The sequence below is a fragment of the Medicago truncatula genome, chromosome 8 (genome assembly GCF_003473485.1).
Source record: "Medicago truncatula cultivar Jemalong A17 chromosome 8, MtrunA17r5.0-ANR, whole genome shotgun sequence".
NCBI classification, from domain to species: Eukaryota; Viridiplantae; Streptophyta; class Magnoliopsida; order Fabales; family Fabaceae; genus Medicago; species Medicago truncatula.
Genome location: NC_053049.1, coordinates 39,033,667 through 39,050,876, shown reverse-complemented (window position 1 = coordinate 39,050,876; position 17,210 = coordinate 39,033,667). Strand labels below are relative to the sequence as shown.

The 17,210-nt window shown below is 30.7% G+C and overlaps 2 protein-coding genes across 2 annotated transcripts; one reads left to right on the top strand and one right to left on the bottom strand.

Annotated features, from left to right (window-relative positions):
* Nucleotides 1-1,011: 1,011 nt before the first annotated feature.
* On the bottom strand, nt 1,012-5,025 carry LOC25501784 (protein TIC 22-like, chloroplastic). The gene is made up of 7 exons (XM_013591162.3): nt 4,570-5,025; nt 4,402-4,476; nt 2,718-2,774; nt 1,731-1,790; nt 1,569-1,637; nt 1,459-1,494; nt 1,012-1,295 (listed from the first exon to the last, which is right to left on the bottom strand). The coding sequence occupies exons 1-7, from the start codon at nt 4,930-4,932 to the stop codon at nt 1,215-1,217; spliced, it is 741 nt and encodes a 246-aa protein (XP_013446616.1). The 5' UTR covers nt 4,933-5,025; the 3' UTR covers nt 1,012-1,214.
* A 3,351-nt stretch (nt 5,026-8,376) lies between these two features.
* LOC25501783 (polyubiquitin 4) lies at nt 8,377-10,377 on the top strand. The gene is made up of 2 exons (XM_013591161.3): nt 8,377-8,539; nt 9,023-10,377. Exon 2 carries the CDS (start codon nt 9,023-9,025, stop codon nt 10,166-10,168), a length of 1,146 nt encoding a protein of 381 aa, XP_013446615.1. The 5' UTR covers nt 8,377-8,539; the 3' UTR covers nt 10,169-10,377.
* The last annotated feature ends 6,833 nt before the right edge of the window (nt 10,378-17,210 follow it).

Sequence of the window (17,210 nt, the reverse complement as noted above, 5' to 3'; positions counted from 1 at the left end):
TTGAGTCACATTTTTCTGATGATGTGGCATGTTGACTGTATAATTATTTTTATTTTTTTATTGTGCATACATGGCATTTGTGATTTTTTTTTAAATAAAAAATTCTTAAAAAATATAGAAAAATTTATAAAAAATAAATTAAAAAAAAATCGAAATATATTTTCTTATTATTTTAAAAAATTCAAAATAGTTTAAATTCGTAAAATTTTTATAAGAAGTGTTATTTTTTATTAGAATTTTTTTTAAAAAAAAAAGGAAAAATTCAGGAATTTAAAATATTTCAGGAACTTAATTCAGATTGTTTTTTTTTATAATTTTTTCGACAATTTCGATATATATTAATCTTTTCCAGATTTTTTTTTACAGATTTTTTTCATTAGTTTTTCTAGAATTTTTTCATTATTTTTCATTTTACCTAATTCTTTTTAATCATTTTTATTAATTTTTTCAGAATTTTTAAATTTTTCCGGTATTTTTTCAGCATTTGTTTGCATTATTTTTCATTTTTATTATTTTTTCTATAATTTTTTTTTTTAGATTTTTTTCTCGTTTTTTTAATTATTTTTAAAAAAAAATCACAAATGCCACGTGTACACAATAAAAAATAAAATTATTAAAATTATACAGTCAGCGCGCCACGTCATCAGAAAACGGTAACTCTGCGTGCCACATCAGCGAAAATGCACAGTCAGCTGGCCTAGGGGGTATTCCAAAACAAAACAAAAAAATTACCAGACAGAATCTGACAAAAAAATTTTACAAAGGGAAAACCAAAAATGACCTATGTAAAAGCCTATTAACCCTAATTTATATAATTTCAATAATAAGGTTTACCCACTGCAATAGGTAAAACACAGTCCTGGACCTACAGCTGCATGTAAAGTAACAGAAATCATCTCCCACCGGTGCATGACCTATGCCAATCTCGCACGGGAGACGGCGCCGAGAAAACCATGTGAGATCTTACAGCCAAGTCCTCTCAAGCCAATTTGACAGTGAAAACAAAGAAGATGAAAAATCCAAACTCTCCATTAACAATTCATATGGCAGTTAGTATTTAAGACTATGCATTTGCAATCAGAAGTTTGTCATATTCAATAAACCTAAATAATTGATTGTCATGTGCCATGAGTTTAATCTTAAAAGCTAATACTAGAAAGTAGAAATACAAACAGTGACATGACTGACCAATTTCATCTATAGATCATCATGCACTATTGCCCATTGGAGTCAGTTGAAACATCAAATCCAGGAGGTATAAAAATAACATCATCCCATTTTGATGTAGAATTTTCCTGCAAAATTATTTTATTGTTAGTTTATATTTTCAAAATCTTACATAGAAAAATAATAGATATAGAAGGAACAGAAACTCTCCCCACAAAAAAAAGGGAACAACAACATAGTGGTTGAATGAATCTATTCCCTTGAATTCCATTTTAGTAACATGACTCTCACCTTCATTTCCTTTATTACATCCTCTAGAGCAGAAACCTGAAAAATAGATCATGTGTAAGTCTACTGAAACGAACAGGTCATACATTGAGGGGGACTATTGAAATCTGTACCTCGATGTCACCAGATTTTATTCTATTAAGCTGACCAGCTGCCTTTTCAAGTGAATTTTCCAAATCCTCCTGTAAAACATTCAAAATTTGAGGAGCGTAAAAATTTAGCTTCATTTATAACTACCTAAACTCAGGTAACTCAATGCAGGCACATTACTACACCTTTCTGAAGAAAAGTGGACGATATCTCTTACTCTGGCTCTTCAATACCAGACTTCTGGACTGAAACACACCAATATAGCAATTCAAAACACTAGTTTAGGGATTCAAGCAAGAAAATAAATGAAATGCAATCACAAATTATGGTCCCTAGTACATTTGCTAGACATTAGAGCAAAACTAGTTCATAGTACCAGCCATTTCTTTTCTTCATAACAAAAATATCATAAATCCATTAAACATATGGTACATTTGCAGATCAAAGACCTTCAAACATCTAACGGTGAAGGAGTTTTTTTAGGTCACTACTCACCAGAGGTCTCTATGTAACTCATGCTTTTCAACAGCTACAGGTTAGGTACATATATCTTAATAAATGAAAGCCGAGATGCAGGACTGAAATAGAGGACTTGCCTATTGATGGTAAGCATTAGCTGTCGGATGTTTGCAGTTTTAAAGTCACGGGTAGAAGAACTGAATCACACATGGTTTAGGAATTCATAAACGGGAGACTAATTTTTGGAATGAAAGGAAGGCGGGACTCAAGCTGTTTGCCGGCAAGAGTTTCTAGCTAGCAGTGAATTACAAGAATTTAGATGGTCTATATTCAGGGCTTCATGGATAAAACACTAAAAATTTAACATTTTTCTTTAAGACGGAATGAGTACTTGTTAGGTCGTTAGCAAGAATTGATAGAGAGATCCAGGATGTCATTTATACATAAAATTACGTCATGACATTGAAACAACCAACAAGAAAGAAAGAAAACATGGTTCACAAGCATTCCACCAATGAATCTCATCAACTCAACACAAATGAATCACAAATTCACAATTATCGGCACTATAAAATCTCGGTGCAATATGTCTTATTAGTCCCTAAAAGAAGAATTTCTAAGAAACCCATCAGAAGCAGGATCAGAAATGTTTTAGAACACAGGACCTAAAACATAAATGACATATCCAGACTGAAATATCTTGAAAGAAGAACCTGGAAAACTGGAACACCGAAAAAGTCACCGGAAGGAATGCCAGATTTTTCCCTCTCCTGCAAAGAACAAGCATAGGCAATCAATGCTGTATATCTCAAATGACAAGCAACAATCTAAGTCGATACAGGAAAATTTTAAAACTTACACCAACTAATTTAAGCATGAACGACGGAATTTTAAAAATTGCACCAAAGAAGTGTAAGTACATTCAGTAGTATACCAGAGCAGTGAAGCTCTAATTATGGGTATTCATGAAAACAAATCAAAATTCTTTCTTGCTAAAAAGTTTTTATCCACAAGCAAATTTTATCCCGAAGAAAGATTTTCCATCGTGAGTTGCATAATGAGTATCAAAAAGAAACTCGTTCCAACAGGAAATTCTTTTACCCTCTTCCACCATAAGGTGGCATCATAATCAATCAAAATTCCAAGAATATCGTTGAGTAGCCCAAAAGATAACATAAAGAGTGAAGAAGGAGCCTTATTAATCATTTAGAGATGGAGGGATAAAAAAAATATAGAACGATTCAAGTTATGTCATCAAAGTCAACAGTTTAAGTACTTAGATTGATTGGCTCTTTGCCAAGTTATCCATTGAACTTAAGTTAAATGGTCGACATTCAAATCCTTATTGCTTCCATTCTGAAAAATAGCGCCATATATTTTGTTTAATACTGAAGATAATTTTGACAGAAAAGTATAAACCATTGGGCTTTGTTTGGGAGTACGGAGGGGAAGGGAAGAGGGAGATAAGCAGAGGGCTTTGAATAAATTTTCAAATCTTTCTTATCGCTCTATAATACTCTCATATCAAAGAAAATATTAGTCATACATACTCTCTCATTCTCTCCAAAAACACTCTTCTGAATGAGGTGAAAGATTTCCTTCATTTCTATTCCTCTCCCTCCTAACTTGCAAACAAAGCCTTAAAGAATTCCAATAATTTGGTTTGGTTTGGAAACTGGAGTTAATGCCTAATGTTAAGGCTTTACTATATTATTACAAGTGTTACTAACAAGTTACAGGTTCTGTAATCTGTAGCCAATTAAACGTTGTTATGGATTACATTCTGCAAATAAGGGTTTGAGACCAAAATCGGATTTAAATACTGCTATTCAGATTTCAGATTTTATGCTAGAGAACTATCAACTAAGACTCAACTTAAAGGACATAAGGCTTGCTTTTAACGGGAGTTTGCACATTGGCATTTTAACAGTAACATGAGCGATACACCACATTATGCATCATATAGTTCAATCATACCCAACCAAAAATGCCAAGGGTGTGGAGAAAGGCCACTATATAAATGCCCTTTGAAATTTCTAGCTTGGTTATGTGAGTTTACTTTTATCAAGTTAAATTTGAGTCAGAGAAAATGTAACATGCACTCTCATCGTAAACTAGTTTTACACCAACAAGTTTTACAATGACGTTCAATGAGAATACAAGTTTTGCACATACTAGTTTTATCGAATGAGAATACAGTATTTTGCAGTTTTTGTTAAGATGCAGTTGTAAATAGACTTATGTGACAGTGTGCTGAGTTTTCACTAGATGTCGGTGCAAAACTAATTTACACTAACAGTTCATCCCATTGGTCTTATTTCAACAACAAAATTAGAACGGTAAAATGAATGAATTACACAACGAAAACCAAATAATCGAAAAGACAGAACCACTCACATGCATAGCATTCTTGACTTGATCAAACTCCGGTATCAATCTAAACGCAACACCATTAACCTTAAGTTGAAACACCTACAAAACGTAACAAACAAGTTTCAAACATCAAAATCAAATAAACAAACAATCACAATCAAAACAGAATAACAAAGAGAAAGTGTGACAAACCTTGTTAAGAGCAACAGGAACAACTTTAGAACCACTCGGCATAAGAGGATCAATAGTGGTTACTTGATGAAGCAACGCTTCAGCGTCTTCTTTTTTGAAGCAAAATAGACCGAGATTTTTTCCGGTGGAGGCCCCGGAGACCAATAAGAACTCGTCGGTAGCGTTGCTGAGAGCGTAAACGGGTACGCCTTCGAGGCGCTTCTCAATTGCCTCCGTTGACATGGGTTTGACGGCGTTTTGGGCTATCCGGGCCCACGGAGGAGGGTTTGGACGGAGGTTTAGGTTGGCGGTGAGATTCTGGACTACGTTGTTGCAATGGGTTTGGAATTCTGATAGTGCTTTCTGGAAATTCTCGAAGTTCATTTTGGTTTCTGGGTTCCTTTGCGGTTGTTGCAGAGAGGTGGAGTGGGGGATATCGAAGGCTTTTGTGTTTGGGAAGAGGATAATTAAAAATGGTCTAAAAGACTAAATCACATATTTACCCCTGGAATTTATGAATAAACAAACAAAAAAAAAACATCTATTTTAAATTAGGTCAAACAATATGCGCCATCAACTAAGGCTGTGTTTGGTAACAACAAAAGGTTAGCTTATAGCTTGTTGAATTGCTTATAAGTTTGTTGAATCAAAATATGCCGTGTTTGATAACAAGCTTTTTCTCGCAAGCTTATAGCTGTTTTTGAGAAGCTATTTCAAGTAGCTTTTTACCTTATATCTTATAGCTTCTTATAATTTCTTCCAATTTTAACCTTGTTAATTTTATTTTATTTCAAATAAAAAAAAAAAACCACCCACGTTCCATGTTTTATAACTTATGGATCCCACCTCACAACTTAGGTACCGTTTGGCCAGGTTTTTTTTCGATCTAAAAACTACTTTAAAACAAAGTTAAAATAAAGTTATTTAAGGAAAAAGGTAAAGTTGTTTGGTTTCTTTATTTATTTTTTTAATTCTAAAGTTATTTGGCAAAATATTGTACAAAATTTTTAATTTTTTTTTTTTTTTTTTGTGGTGTTCCGGGTTCGAACTCGCGACCTTGCATATATTTATACATTGTCTATATCAACTGAGCTAAACTACAGAATAGTTTGTTTTTTCTTTTTCAATTATACTGTATAACAAATTTTGTTATAAGAATAACATATTTTTGGTGTCATTTTAAAAGATAGGAATTTATATTATATATATATATATATATTTTTTTTTTTTATAAGGCAAGAGTCCAACAACATAAAAAAGGAATAGAAGACAATCCAACAAAGTTAGAATGTCTTGCAGATTCCAGTCTATGTCATGTGCTCCTATATATATTTGTTACATTGTTGGTGTCATTGAAAAAGATATGTTTAGTTTTTTTCATAAGAAAAATATATAAATGTGTAAAATATATATAAGTATAATTTTTTTAGGCATCTATACTAGTACTTTTAATTAAAATCAAAATTTTATAAAAATAATAATTGTACGCATTGCGCAACACTGAAAAAATTATACGCATTAGCGTAACAAAAAAAACAGACATTCAGACATAAAATATTACTCTAAACGCTAATGCGTGTGTGTATATTTGTGAGATTGAAGAAAGGGAATAAAAATATTTGGTGTTATTCAATGACAACATGAATAAAAATATTTGTGAGGTTGTGATAATTAAACGATATTAAAATTAATATATAAGTGATAAAGGGATAATAAAATTCCTTCAAAAATAGATAATAAAATTAAATTGATCCTCCTTTAAAAAAAATTATATGGACCGGTTAAAAAAAAATTAAACGGAAGAAAAAAACAAATTGAAATATAATATTAAAAAATAAAAGATAAGGTTGTCTGCGTGAGTTGAAGATAAGTGTTTGTGAAATAAATTACAGAGAAGTAGTTTTTTGAAGTAGCATTCAACAACTTTTGGTTAAAGCTCATTCCATTGAATTTTATGCATTCTAAAAAAAGTACTTTTTTTTAAGGTGCTTTATTGATATTGTGTTTGACCTAGCTTCTCCTTAAAAATGTAGAAAAGCTGAAAAAAAAATCGGGTCAAACGGTACCTATTAGTTATATATTGATACAGTTTTATTGTTCACCTTTCTTCGTCAAAAAATGAAAATTTGTCGAATAAAAAATGTCAATTGAATTCATAAAACACATTTATCATTGTGAAGATGAAAATAATTTCAAATAAAATTAAATATTTAAAAAGAAATACATTAAGTAAAAAAATTTACACATATAATTTATAAGAAAATAAATAAACAAACATATCATTTTACGTCATTTTATATCTATCAGTTGCTTCAATAGCTAACTTCATTAAACACTTTAATTTTAATAAGCTAGTTTTTTCAGCCATCAGCTATAAGCTAACTTTTCAACTATCAACTAGTTTATTAGCTATCAGCTAGCTTATAGCTTATTTTCACCAAACACACCCTAATTGTTGCATCTAATTTCACTTCCATGAATTATTTCCCTTACCAACAAATCAGCCTCAAAATTATATTACTTACAAACAAATTAGTTCCTATGTAAAAAAGTTGGAGTCATTCAAAAGTTGTCTTAAGGCATTTATAATCAAGGTGTTTTTCTTGTTTGTAAATTTCAAAGGTGTAAATGTCTGAACCCTACATTTTCAAGGGGCAAGTGTTAATACCATACTCAATAAAATTAGAAAAAGTATGAAGGGTATGTTTTTTTGGATTTGGATTATAACTAGGGGTGAAAATAGGTTGAACCAAACTACACTTTGCAATACATAGGTCTAATTTTGAACAAAAATTCCTAAGTTTAAGCTTATCTATAGTTTATCGTTGAATTATTTTTAGGTCTGAGTGTAACAATTCAAAAGTTTTGGGCATGTTAGCCCACATAAAAGTCTGTTTTAATATTCTAACATCAAATTCTTTATAATTTAACATATATGATACATGAAAAATTAATGTAACTTATTTAGTTTAAAATACTGAAAAAAAGATAACAAATTTATAATTTCATCGAAAGTAAAAAAGATTATAAAGAAAACTAAAATATTTAATATAAATAATAACATTGATAAAAAAAATGATATTCATATATTCTTAAGTATGTCGGTTTGGTAAGTTTAAAAGTCTTTTTATAGGTCTATAGTATGATATTTTAAGTTAAAAAGACTTCTAAGAAAATTCCTTATTTAATTAAAAGTTTGACATGGACATGATATAGACTGGACCATAGACCCGTGTCACATCTAACTTGTTCGCATTCTTAAAAGTGATGCCTACAATTGATTATCTAATTTAAATTATTCAACTTTAAATCAACGAGATTGTCTATGAGGTGTTGCGATGAATGTAGAAGATTTCGATCAATGCCATTGTATAAGCAAACTTGAGAAGAAAAAAACATAAAATTGATAATGAGCATTTATTTGAAAGAAGAAAAATATTTTTTTGTTAATTAATATAGTGGCTAGAAATCCGTCCATCGAATGAATGAATAAATTAGAAATTGAAGATTCGATAAAAATGACTTTTGCATGTCATAATGTTTTTAATAACTAAACCATGTTCATCGAGGTGATGAAGGTGATCGTTAGTATTAACAATTTAACATGAATGATGGATTCTAGGTGATATTAAGTTTGATGACTTTACCTCTATCTCTCCTAACTAACCATTTACTCCCTCGCTAAAATAATTTATAAATGAATTTATGAATTAAATACATTAAAGTATATAATCGCCCACGTGATCCTTTAAAAAAAAATAAAAAAAATCACCCACATGGCCACATATTCTCGCATGGGCTTTTGTCGACAACAGATTTTACTCAGTTGACGAAAACGTCACCGTATTGTAAGGGTCGACAGCTTCACAATTTTGCTATAAAACCAAAAATCCCTTAAACCTATCGTCACAATTCACAAACACCATTCCTTTTGTTTCAGAAAAAGAGATTCATTCATACATTCGTACCTAGCACACAACACAGTTTCAAGGTATCATCTACTTTCTACTCTCCTATCGATTATCAGCTTGATCTTTTCGATTAGGTTTTTAGCCTTCTATTATTAGGGTTTAATTTTGTGTTATCTTTGTAATTCATAAATTTATCTGTTGGCTTTGTTTTGCTTCTTTCGTGATTCAAATTTTTCTGAATTGAACCGTTTGCTGCCTTAACAATCACTCATTCGAAGATTTTCTTCATTAATTCAATTTTTGGTTGATATGTCATAAGCTGTTCGTATAATTTTTTAGAACTGTTTTGTGGATTGTATGATTCAAAAATCTCCTTCAATTGGGTTAGTCCAGATTGATTCTTTGATTGGAAACTATTTATAATTATAAGAGTGCTATGATGGAAACAGGGTTGTTATCCGATTAGTTGATTGTTGGTGACAATTTGATGAAGAGGCTTTTGCGTAAATTGAAATTATTATGTTGATTGATTCATTTGTATTTGTTTGTTTCATATATTGTAGATGCAAATTTTCGTTAAGACCCTCACTGGCAAGACCATCACTCTCGAAGTTGAGAGTTCAGATACCATAGACAATGTTAAGGCCAAGATTCAAGACAAGGAAGGGATCCCACCTGATCAGCAGCGTCTCATTTTTGCTGGCAAACAACTGGAGGATGGGCGTACCCTTGCGGATTATAACATCCAAAAGGAGTCTACCCTTCATTTGGTGCTCCGTCTCCGTGGTGGTATGCAAATATTTGTGAAGACTCTCACAGGAAAGACAATTACCCTTGAGGTGGAGAGCTCTGACACCATTGACAATGTCAAGGCCAAGATACAAGACAAAGAGGGTATCCCACCAGATCAGCAGAGGCTCATCTTTGCTGGAAAACAGCTTGAAGATGGCAGAACCTTGGCTGATTATAACATTCAGAAAGAGTCAACTCTCCATCTTGTGTTGCGACTTCGTGGTGGTATGCAGATTTTTGTGAAGACCCTTACAGGAAAGACAATTACTTTGGAGGTAGAGAGCTCGGACACAATTGACAATGTGAAGGCTAAGATACAGGACAAAGAGGGTATCCCCCCAGACCAGCAGAGGCTCATTTTTGCTGGAAAGCAGCTCGAAGATGGCAGAACTCTTGCTGATTACAACATCCAGAAAGAGTCAACTCTTCACCTTGTTTTGCGTCTTCGTGGTGGTATGCAGATTTTCGTGAAGACTCTTACTGGCAAAACAATTACTTTGGAGGTAGAGAGCTCAGACACTATTGACAATGTGAAGGCTAAAATTCAGGACAAGGAGGGCATTCCCCCAGACCAGCAACGATTGATTTTTGCTGGAAAGCAGCTCGAAGATGGCCGGACTCTTGCTGATTACAACATTCAGAAAGAGTCTACCCTTCACCTTGTCCTTCGTTTGAGGGGAGGTATGCAGATCTTTGTGAAGACATTGACCGGAAAGACCATTACCCTAGAGGTAGAAAGTTCAGACACAATTGATAACGTAAAGGCAAAAATACAGGACAAGGAGGGAATCCCACCAGATCAGCAGAGGTTGATCTTTGCTGGGAAGCAGTTAGAGGATGGAAGGACCCTTGCTGACTACAACATTCAGAAGGAGTCTACACTTCACCTTGTATTGCGTCTTCGTGGTGGAAATTAAGTATTTGTGTCTTTCAATGTGTGAGATGGGAGTTCTTGTAGCTCTTTAGTTTTAAGTTTCAGAACTTGTTATTGCATGGGTCTTGGTAATGGCCCTTAAAACTTGGTTTGTTTTGCTATTTGTATAGCTCTGTTCTCACATTTAACTTCATGAATTTAAACTATTTGCTATTTTCTGAGTGATTGATCAAGTACTCACTAGTTCTTTAACTGAAGTTCAAGATATTATTGTACATTCTATTTCATTACTGCTAAAGTAAAAGTTATGTGTTTTATCTTGGGTGTAGGTTAATTCGTATCGTACTTTTTTCTCATTTAACAAAATAAATAATAAATAATTCTTGGGAATATAAGGCATATTGTGAAGATGCAGACTCTACGCACCTTACTGTTTACTGCACCTTATTTCCACTACAATATATTGGTGTGAGTGAGGGAAAAATAAAATAAAAGTGTCATGACCCAAGTAAAAATGGATCTCAAATAGGAATCGATGATTATTGCTCAAAATATGTTTTAATCACTTGTTGAATCATTGAGTATGTTTGAATGTTGGTGAGTTATGATGATTAAGGTCCCGTATGGATTGGCTTATTTTGAGCTTATACGGGTTTATCTACTCCTATAAGCCTTTTTAAAGGTGTTTGGGTAAATAAATAAAAATAGCTTATCTTAGTTTCATAAGCTGCTTATGCCATATTTTAATAAGCCTAAATTTTCAGCTTGCCCTCCGGCTTAACAAGGAGCTTATGAATTTATATAATCTCCTTCGATTCTCTCTGGATCCACTTTTTCAAAACATATATTTTATTTTTTATTTTTTGTTTTTAGAACAAACATATATTTTAATTATAAATGTTAGTTATCTTTGACAGTACATGAGTAACAAAATTGCTATATACTTATCTTACTAAAGTGACACACATAACTAAGATTTTTTTTTTTTTAGGAAGATTTTTATTATTTTTTTGTTACGTAACAAAATGAAACTGAATAAAAAAAACAAACTTAACTTTGTCTCTTTTTGATAACAAACCTTACACTATCTATATATATATGGTGAGTTTAGTTACACCTCTAATGTTAATTTTGTCTTTTCTATATATATGGTAAGTTTATTTACACCTCTAATGTTAATTTTGTCTTATATAAATATTGTTTTTTTTTTTTAAGGATGAATATTGATTATACTATATATATAATTATAATTATAATTAATATATTATAATATTGTTTTTTTACATCTTGATTAATTTTATTAAAAAAATTCTTGATAATTGTGGTTCGATTATTTGAATTTTGTGTTAGATTAAAAATATTTAAAATTTCAATAATTACTTATGTAATGTCAAATCCAAACACTTCAATTTATGTAAGTACTTTTTAGTGTACATATACAAACATAAATAGCTTATCAAGTATAAGAGCTTATGATGTAAGCTCTAATGTTATAAGGTCTAATGATATAAGCATCTATATAAGTTGTTTATCCAAACGGGACCTAAATGTTGACGAGTTATGATTATAATCATCAACAACTTCATAGTTTTCACATAATTAAATTCTCAAAACAACTTATTCCAAAACATCAAACATAATTAAACACACAAACAGCTTAATTTCACAACTTTCAACATACCCATAATTATCACTTAATTCTAAGTGCGAAAATTAACTCACATAATCATTAATTTCATAAGTTAAGTGGAACAAACATGATCCAAACACTAGAAAAGTGATTATAGTTTATTACGATGGATCTCCCATTAATTCACCTATAAAAATTTATTATTATTATTATTATTATTATTATTATTATTTTTATTTGACAAAATTCTTTTTTAGTTATTAACTTAAAAAGATCAAATATTAGGGATGAAGTAAGTAATAAAAAGTTAAATGGTATTCCAAATAACGTTTTTGTTAACCAATATGAATTACACATATTCTTTGGTACCGTTTGGGCAGGTTTATTTATTTTTTTTTTTTCGGTTTAAAACTACTTTAAAACAAAGTTAAAATAAATCCCTTTAAATAAAAAACTAAAGTTGTTTGGTTTCTTTATTTTTTTTAGTTCTATAGTTATTTTTAAGTTAAAAGTTGTTTGGCAAAATATTGTACAAAATTAGGAATTTATTATTTTTTTGTGGTGTCCGGGGTTCGAACCCATGACCTTGCATATATTTATGCATTGTCTATATCAACTGAGCTAAGCTCACGAGGACAAAACTTTGAATTTATTAATTAACATAATAATAAAAAATGTTTAAAATATTTTTTTGAAAGGAAAAATGTTTAAAATATAAAAGATATATGGTGTGTATATATAAAGAGAATAGTTTGTTTTTTCTTTTTCAGTTATACTGTATAACAAATGTTGTTGTAAGAATACCATATTTTTGATGTCATTTAAAAATATAAGAATTTATATTATATGATATTATATTTGTTACATTGTTGATGTCATTGAAAAAGATATGTTTAGTTTTTCTAATAAGAAAAAGATATGCATAGTTTGTTACAATATAAATGTGTAAAATATATATTAAGTATAATTTTTTTAGGCATTATATGCAACACTAAAAAATTATACGCATTAGCGTAACAAAAAAACAAACATATAGACATAAAATATTACTCTAAGCGCTAATGCGTGTGTGTATATCTGTGAGGTTGAAGAAAGGAAATAAAAACATTTGGTGTCATTCAATGACAATATGAATAAAAATATTTACGAGGTTGTGATCATTAAAAAATTTTGAAATTAAATATATAAGTGATAAAAAGATAATAAAATTTCTTCAAAAATAGATAAGAAAATTAAATGGACCCTCCTACAAAAAAATTATATGGACCGGTTAAAAAAAAAATTAAATGGAAGAAAAAAGCAAATTAAAATAAATCGCGGAGAAGTAGTTTTTTGAATTAGCATCCAACAACTTTTGGTTAAAGCTAATTCCATTCAATTTTATGCATTCTAAAAAATATTATTTTTTTTAAGGTACTTTATTGATATTGTGTTTGGCTTAACTTCTCCTTAAAAATGTAGAGAAGCAAAAAAATAGCCGGGTCAAACGATACCTTATAGCATGCGACTATACTTAAATCAAGCGTTTAATATCTCTACAAGTGTGTTCGAATGAGATGATTATTAACTTTAAGTGATTCAACAAAATTATTTGAAATCCTGTAATTTTTAAGATTTTTTTTAAAGATTAGTTTATAGAATGATATAATTTGAATAAGAGAAATGATATTTGTACAACCACTTTATTACAATTTTTTGACAACTTTCTCTCTCATATTCACATTATATTTCTATTCCCTCTCTTTCTTTTTCTCTCTCTATTATTTCGGACCAATGAAAAGAGAGCAAATGAAAGTTGTCATCAAAGTTGTACCAAATAGTTGTACATATATCACTACTCTTTGAATAAAATAATAAGAAAATAGGAATGTCAACACTCAAAACCATTACAGTTGAACAAGAGTTATCCGATTTCTAGTGAAGAGCACAAATGTACACTTTGGAGGAGGCTGCACACATTTGACTTTACCAACAGACTGACTATGACGCAAAGCAGAAAACTGTTGGTCGAATATGGGATGCCGCATAGCCCCTTAACATGGAAAAGCTTATTCACGTAAATAAACAAGCAAGGCTTATTACACCACCGTAGATCATGACATTTGTTCTGAAGGATGGTGATTTCTCTCCAAATACTCATCTTTTACATAGAAGACACAAATAATCAAACTCAAGCTATTTACGTATTTTTATCTCTTTACTTATCAATTGTAAACTTGCTTTATATTTGTTAAAATGTCTTTTCTTTTATCTTTCAAAATCATCAGGATGTTCTTAGATTCCACCATATTCCCTGTGAGGTGAGCAACAATCTCCTTGTTTTTTCTGGCTAATCTACAGCAAGAAGGTGACCTTCTAACTTTATCCATTGAATGATTGTGCACTCCATTAAGAATACTAGATGATCGGTCATTAAATTTTGACAAATAATTACGCAATCTAAATTGACATTCACGTTTCCTTTAGCACGTGTCTTCTCGATTTAATTTTTTCTTAGTTCCTCTGTACATACCATCTCTTTCACAATCCAACACTAACATTGGCGACCTTTCATGGCAAAGATGAGAACTCTTTATATTAACGTAAATTCGGTCTTTATTGCTTGTTGACGAACCCAACTAATCATATCATATCTAACTTTCTATTTATCTTCTATGAAAAGGTAAGACATCATATCTAATCATTATCACGAAGTTTTGAAACACCAGAACCAACGATTTTGTCTTTAGAATGAACGGAAGCTTTGACAATGTTTGTTTTCATTTCGGCGGAATCTTCGACAATTTTTAGTTTCAATTCGAGGGAAGTTTCAACAATAAATGGTTTGAATTCATCGGAAGACTCAACAATATTTTATTTTGACTCAACATAACTACCAACTGAATGTTCAACCATAACTATAAATAAATAACAAAACATGAAAAAAAAAAACAAATTATAATATAATAACATCAATTAATGCACCACAATTAAATCCTAGGAACAATTCCTAACCCCGATTCTGTTCGTCACATCAGGTTCAAAAAAATTCATCAAAAAATAGAAATATAAACGAGTTAAAAGAAGGTGTATTTGAGACACACTTTTTGCAATTTTCACAAATATTACTCGACGATCAACCAATGCTAACACATGCAGATTTTTCAGTATAGACAAGCGAATCATGCTATGAACGAGACAAATTTTCCCAATCATTTAAGGACCAAATTTGTCTCATCCAAGAAAAAGGTACCAAAGTTTGTTGTTACTTCATTATTAATCTTCTAAGTCACGTTCCAACACTAACAACCATAACTAAAATTTCTTAGATCAACCAGTCAGGCATGATTCAATCAATAAGATACCCAACAAAAACAATCACATGGTGGGGTTCCTATTGCACCACTTAGTTCACCAAATTATTATTATATGACCCCACCGTCTATTCCTATTCCTAAGATGGAATCTCTCTATGTTTACATAACTTTTGGCGAACCAAAATATATAGTGTCTCAGCAAAGAGAAATAGTACTATTTATTATTTAATAATTCAGAATCAGTATAATTATTGAATTGTTTCAAAGAAACTAAACTCTGGAAATAATCTAATAAAAATTTCAATTGAGTGACATAATCTAAGATATGGTTTGTTATTTGATTGCAAAATGAAACTTTACGGTGAAGAAAATGTCGAAAATGAGTTGTGAACTGCTGCATATGGTCCAAACCAGACGACGACAAGTCACAGGTCTTTGGTCAACAACAGAAGGACAAAACAAAGACCAACGTACATAACAAATAATACTACGTAAATACCTCATACAAGAATTACACTTCCAAAAACATTAAAAGTTAATTTCAAATGTCTGGTAATTTAGAGCACAAACTATATGAAATACATCCATGGATTTCGAAATCAAGGCTTATTTTTTAATTTTGTAAGTTAAAAAACTTGCAGATTTGACATTTTAAATTAGTTTTTTTGAATGAAGTCTATTAGTTATTTATTGAATAACGAAGAATCGTTGATTATCACTATCCATCCTGTCAAAAAAATAATTAATTATCATTATTATTTGTATTTCAATGTATAAGAACACTTCAATAGATAGTTAATAAATTATTTGTATTTCAATTTATTAAAATAAATTAATGTTTGGGTCTATAAAAAATAAAGTAAATCATTTTGGAAGTGTGATTCTTGAATAGAACGGTGGAAATAATATACACTTCCCAATTCCAAAAATAAGTTCTGGAAGTGTAATTCCTTAGTAAATCAGTTTTATTGAAGCAGTAATTTGGACCATCAAATTTTGTTTTTTTCTATGGGTATGATACTCATAATAGGCCGGTGCAAGTATATATTGTAGTGTAGTACTACAAAACACATGCTAATTAGGGAAAAAGTGATGTTTAAATATGGTGCATGTAATGGTGATTTATCCCCGTTGCATTTATTTCTGCCGGTATATATATATATATGTCTCTGTCCACGTTGTTGAAGCATACACATGGGCTACTCACGTACGTATACTTAATGCGTATCATGTAGAATCATCCATCAACCATTAACTTTGTCCCATTGAAATGCATAAAAACCAAAATAAGAAGCTAAGATAGTGAAAGGTGAATGAGGTTTTCATTATGGTTGGTGGGATTTAGCTAAGATAGTAACACATATATATTCAACATTTATTATGCATGTATACATAATGATATCACTAATCATATAAGTTGATGTAGAGGTTGATCCTCTTTTCTCTTGACAACTACTTAAAACATGAGAAAAATTAACCAATAACTCAATAATAAAGTGTACATATATGTAGTATTTAAAATGTATATAGCCATTGTTTTTTGTTGTTGATAAATACAGTGATAGACATTGTACATTTGTTTGTTTTCTTCAGTTAATACAACAACACAATATCAATTGTGGAACTGCATTATGAGAAAAAATAGTTTGCAGTTTAATAGGGGGACACACTTTATCACAGTAGGATCTGAGGAGTGTGAGCAATATTATGTTATCAGCAGCGGTGGAGATTGTCACGACTCACGGGCACTTGGCACGTGCAACTCATGTGGACAACCCCCACATGAACGACGAGAAGACTCAAATACCCTTTCAATAATAAAACTTTGGATGCGGAACAAACACACACACGGGTGTTGAAATGAAAAGGGAGAAGCGTACGTGTTCCATCAACGATAAAAAATTAGGTGAATAATTGTCATGTTATTTCAATATTTTTTTTTAATTTTAGATCACAACCAAACTCTAATGCACCAAAATTTTCTCGTAAATATTAATTTATATTTACGTATAATTTTTGTCATACTGAAATGAAAACTTTAAAAATGATAGTTAACCCTTCTACCATCTCATTAATTTTATTGCGATGTTTGAAGTAAGAATCCTAGTTTAGAGATTCAAGCTTTTGAATTATTCTACCTTATATGCTACTTTACAATT

Coding starts and splice junctions, on each gene's coding strand:
- LOC25501784 (XM_013591162.3), bottom strand. CDS start 4,932: ATGAACTTCGAGAATTTCCAGAAAGCACTATCAGAATTCCAAACCCAT. Junction 4,477..4,569: donor TTCCTGTTGCTCTTAACAAG/GTTTGTCACACT, acceptor TACGTTTTGTAG/GTGTTTCAACTTAAGGTTAA. Junction 1,296..1,458: donor ATGTAATAAAGGAAATGAAG/GTGAGAGTCATG, acceptor ATAATTTTGCAG/GAAAATTCTACATCAAAATG.
- LOC25501783 (XM_013591161.3), top strand. CDS start 9,023: ATGCAAATTTTCGTTAAGACCCTCACTGGCAAGACCATCACTCTCGAA.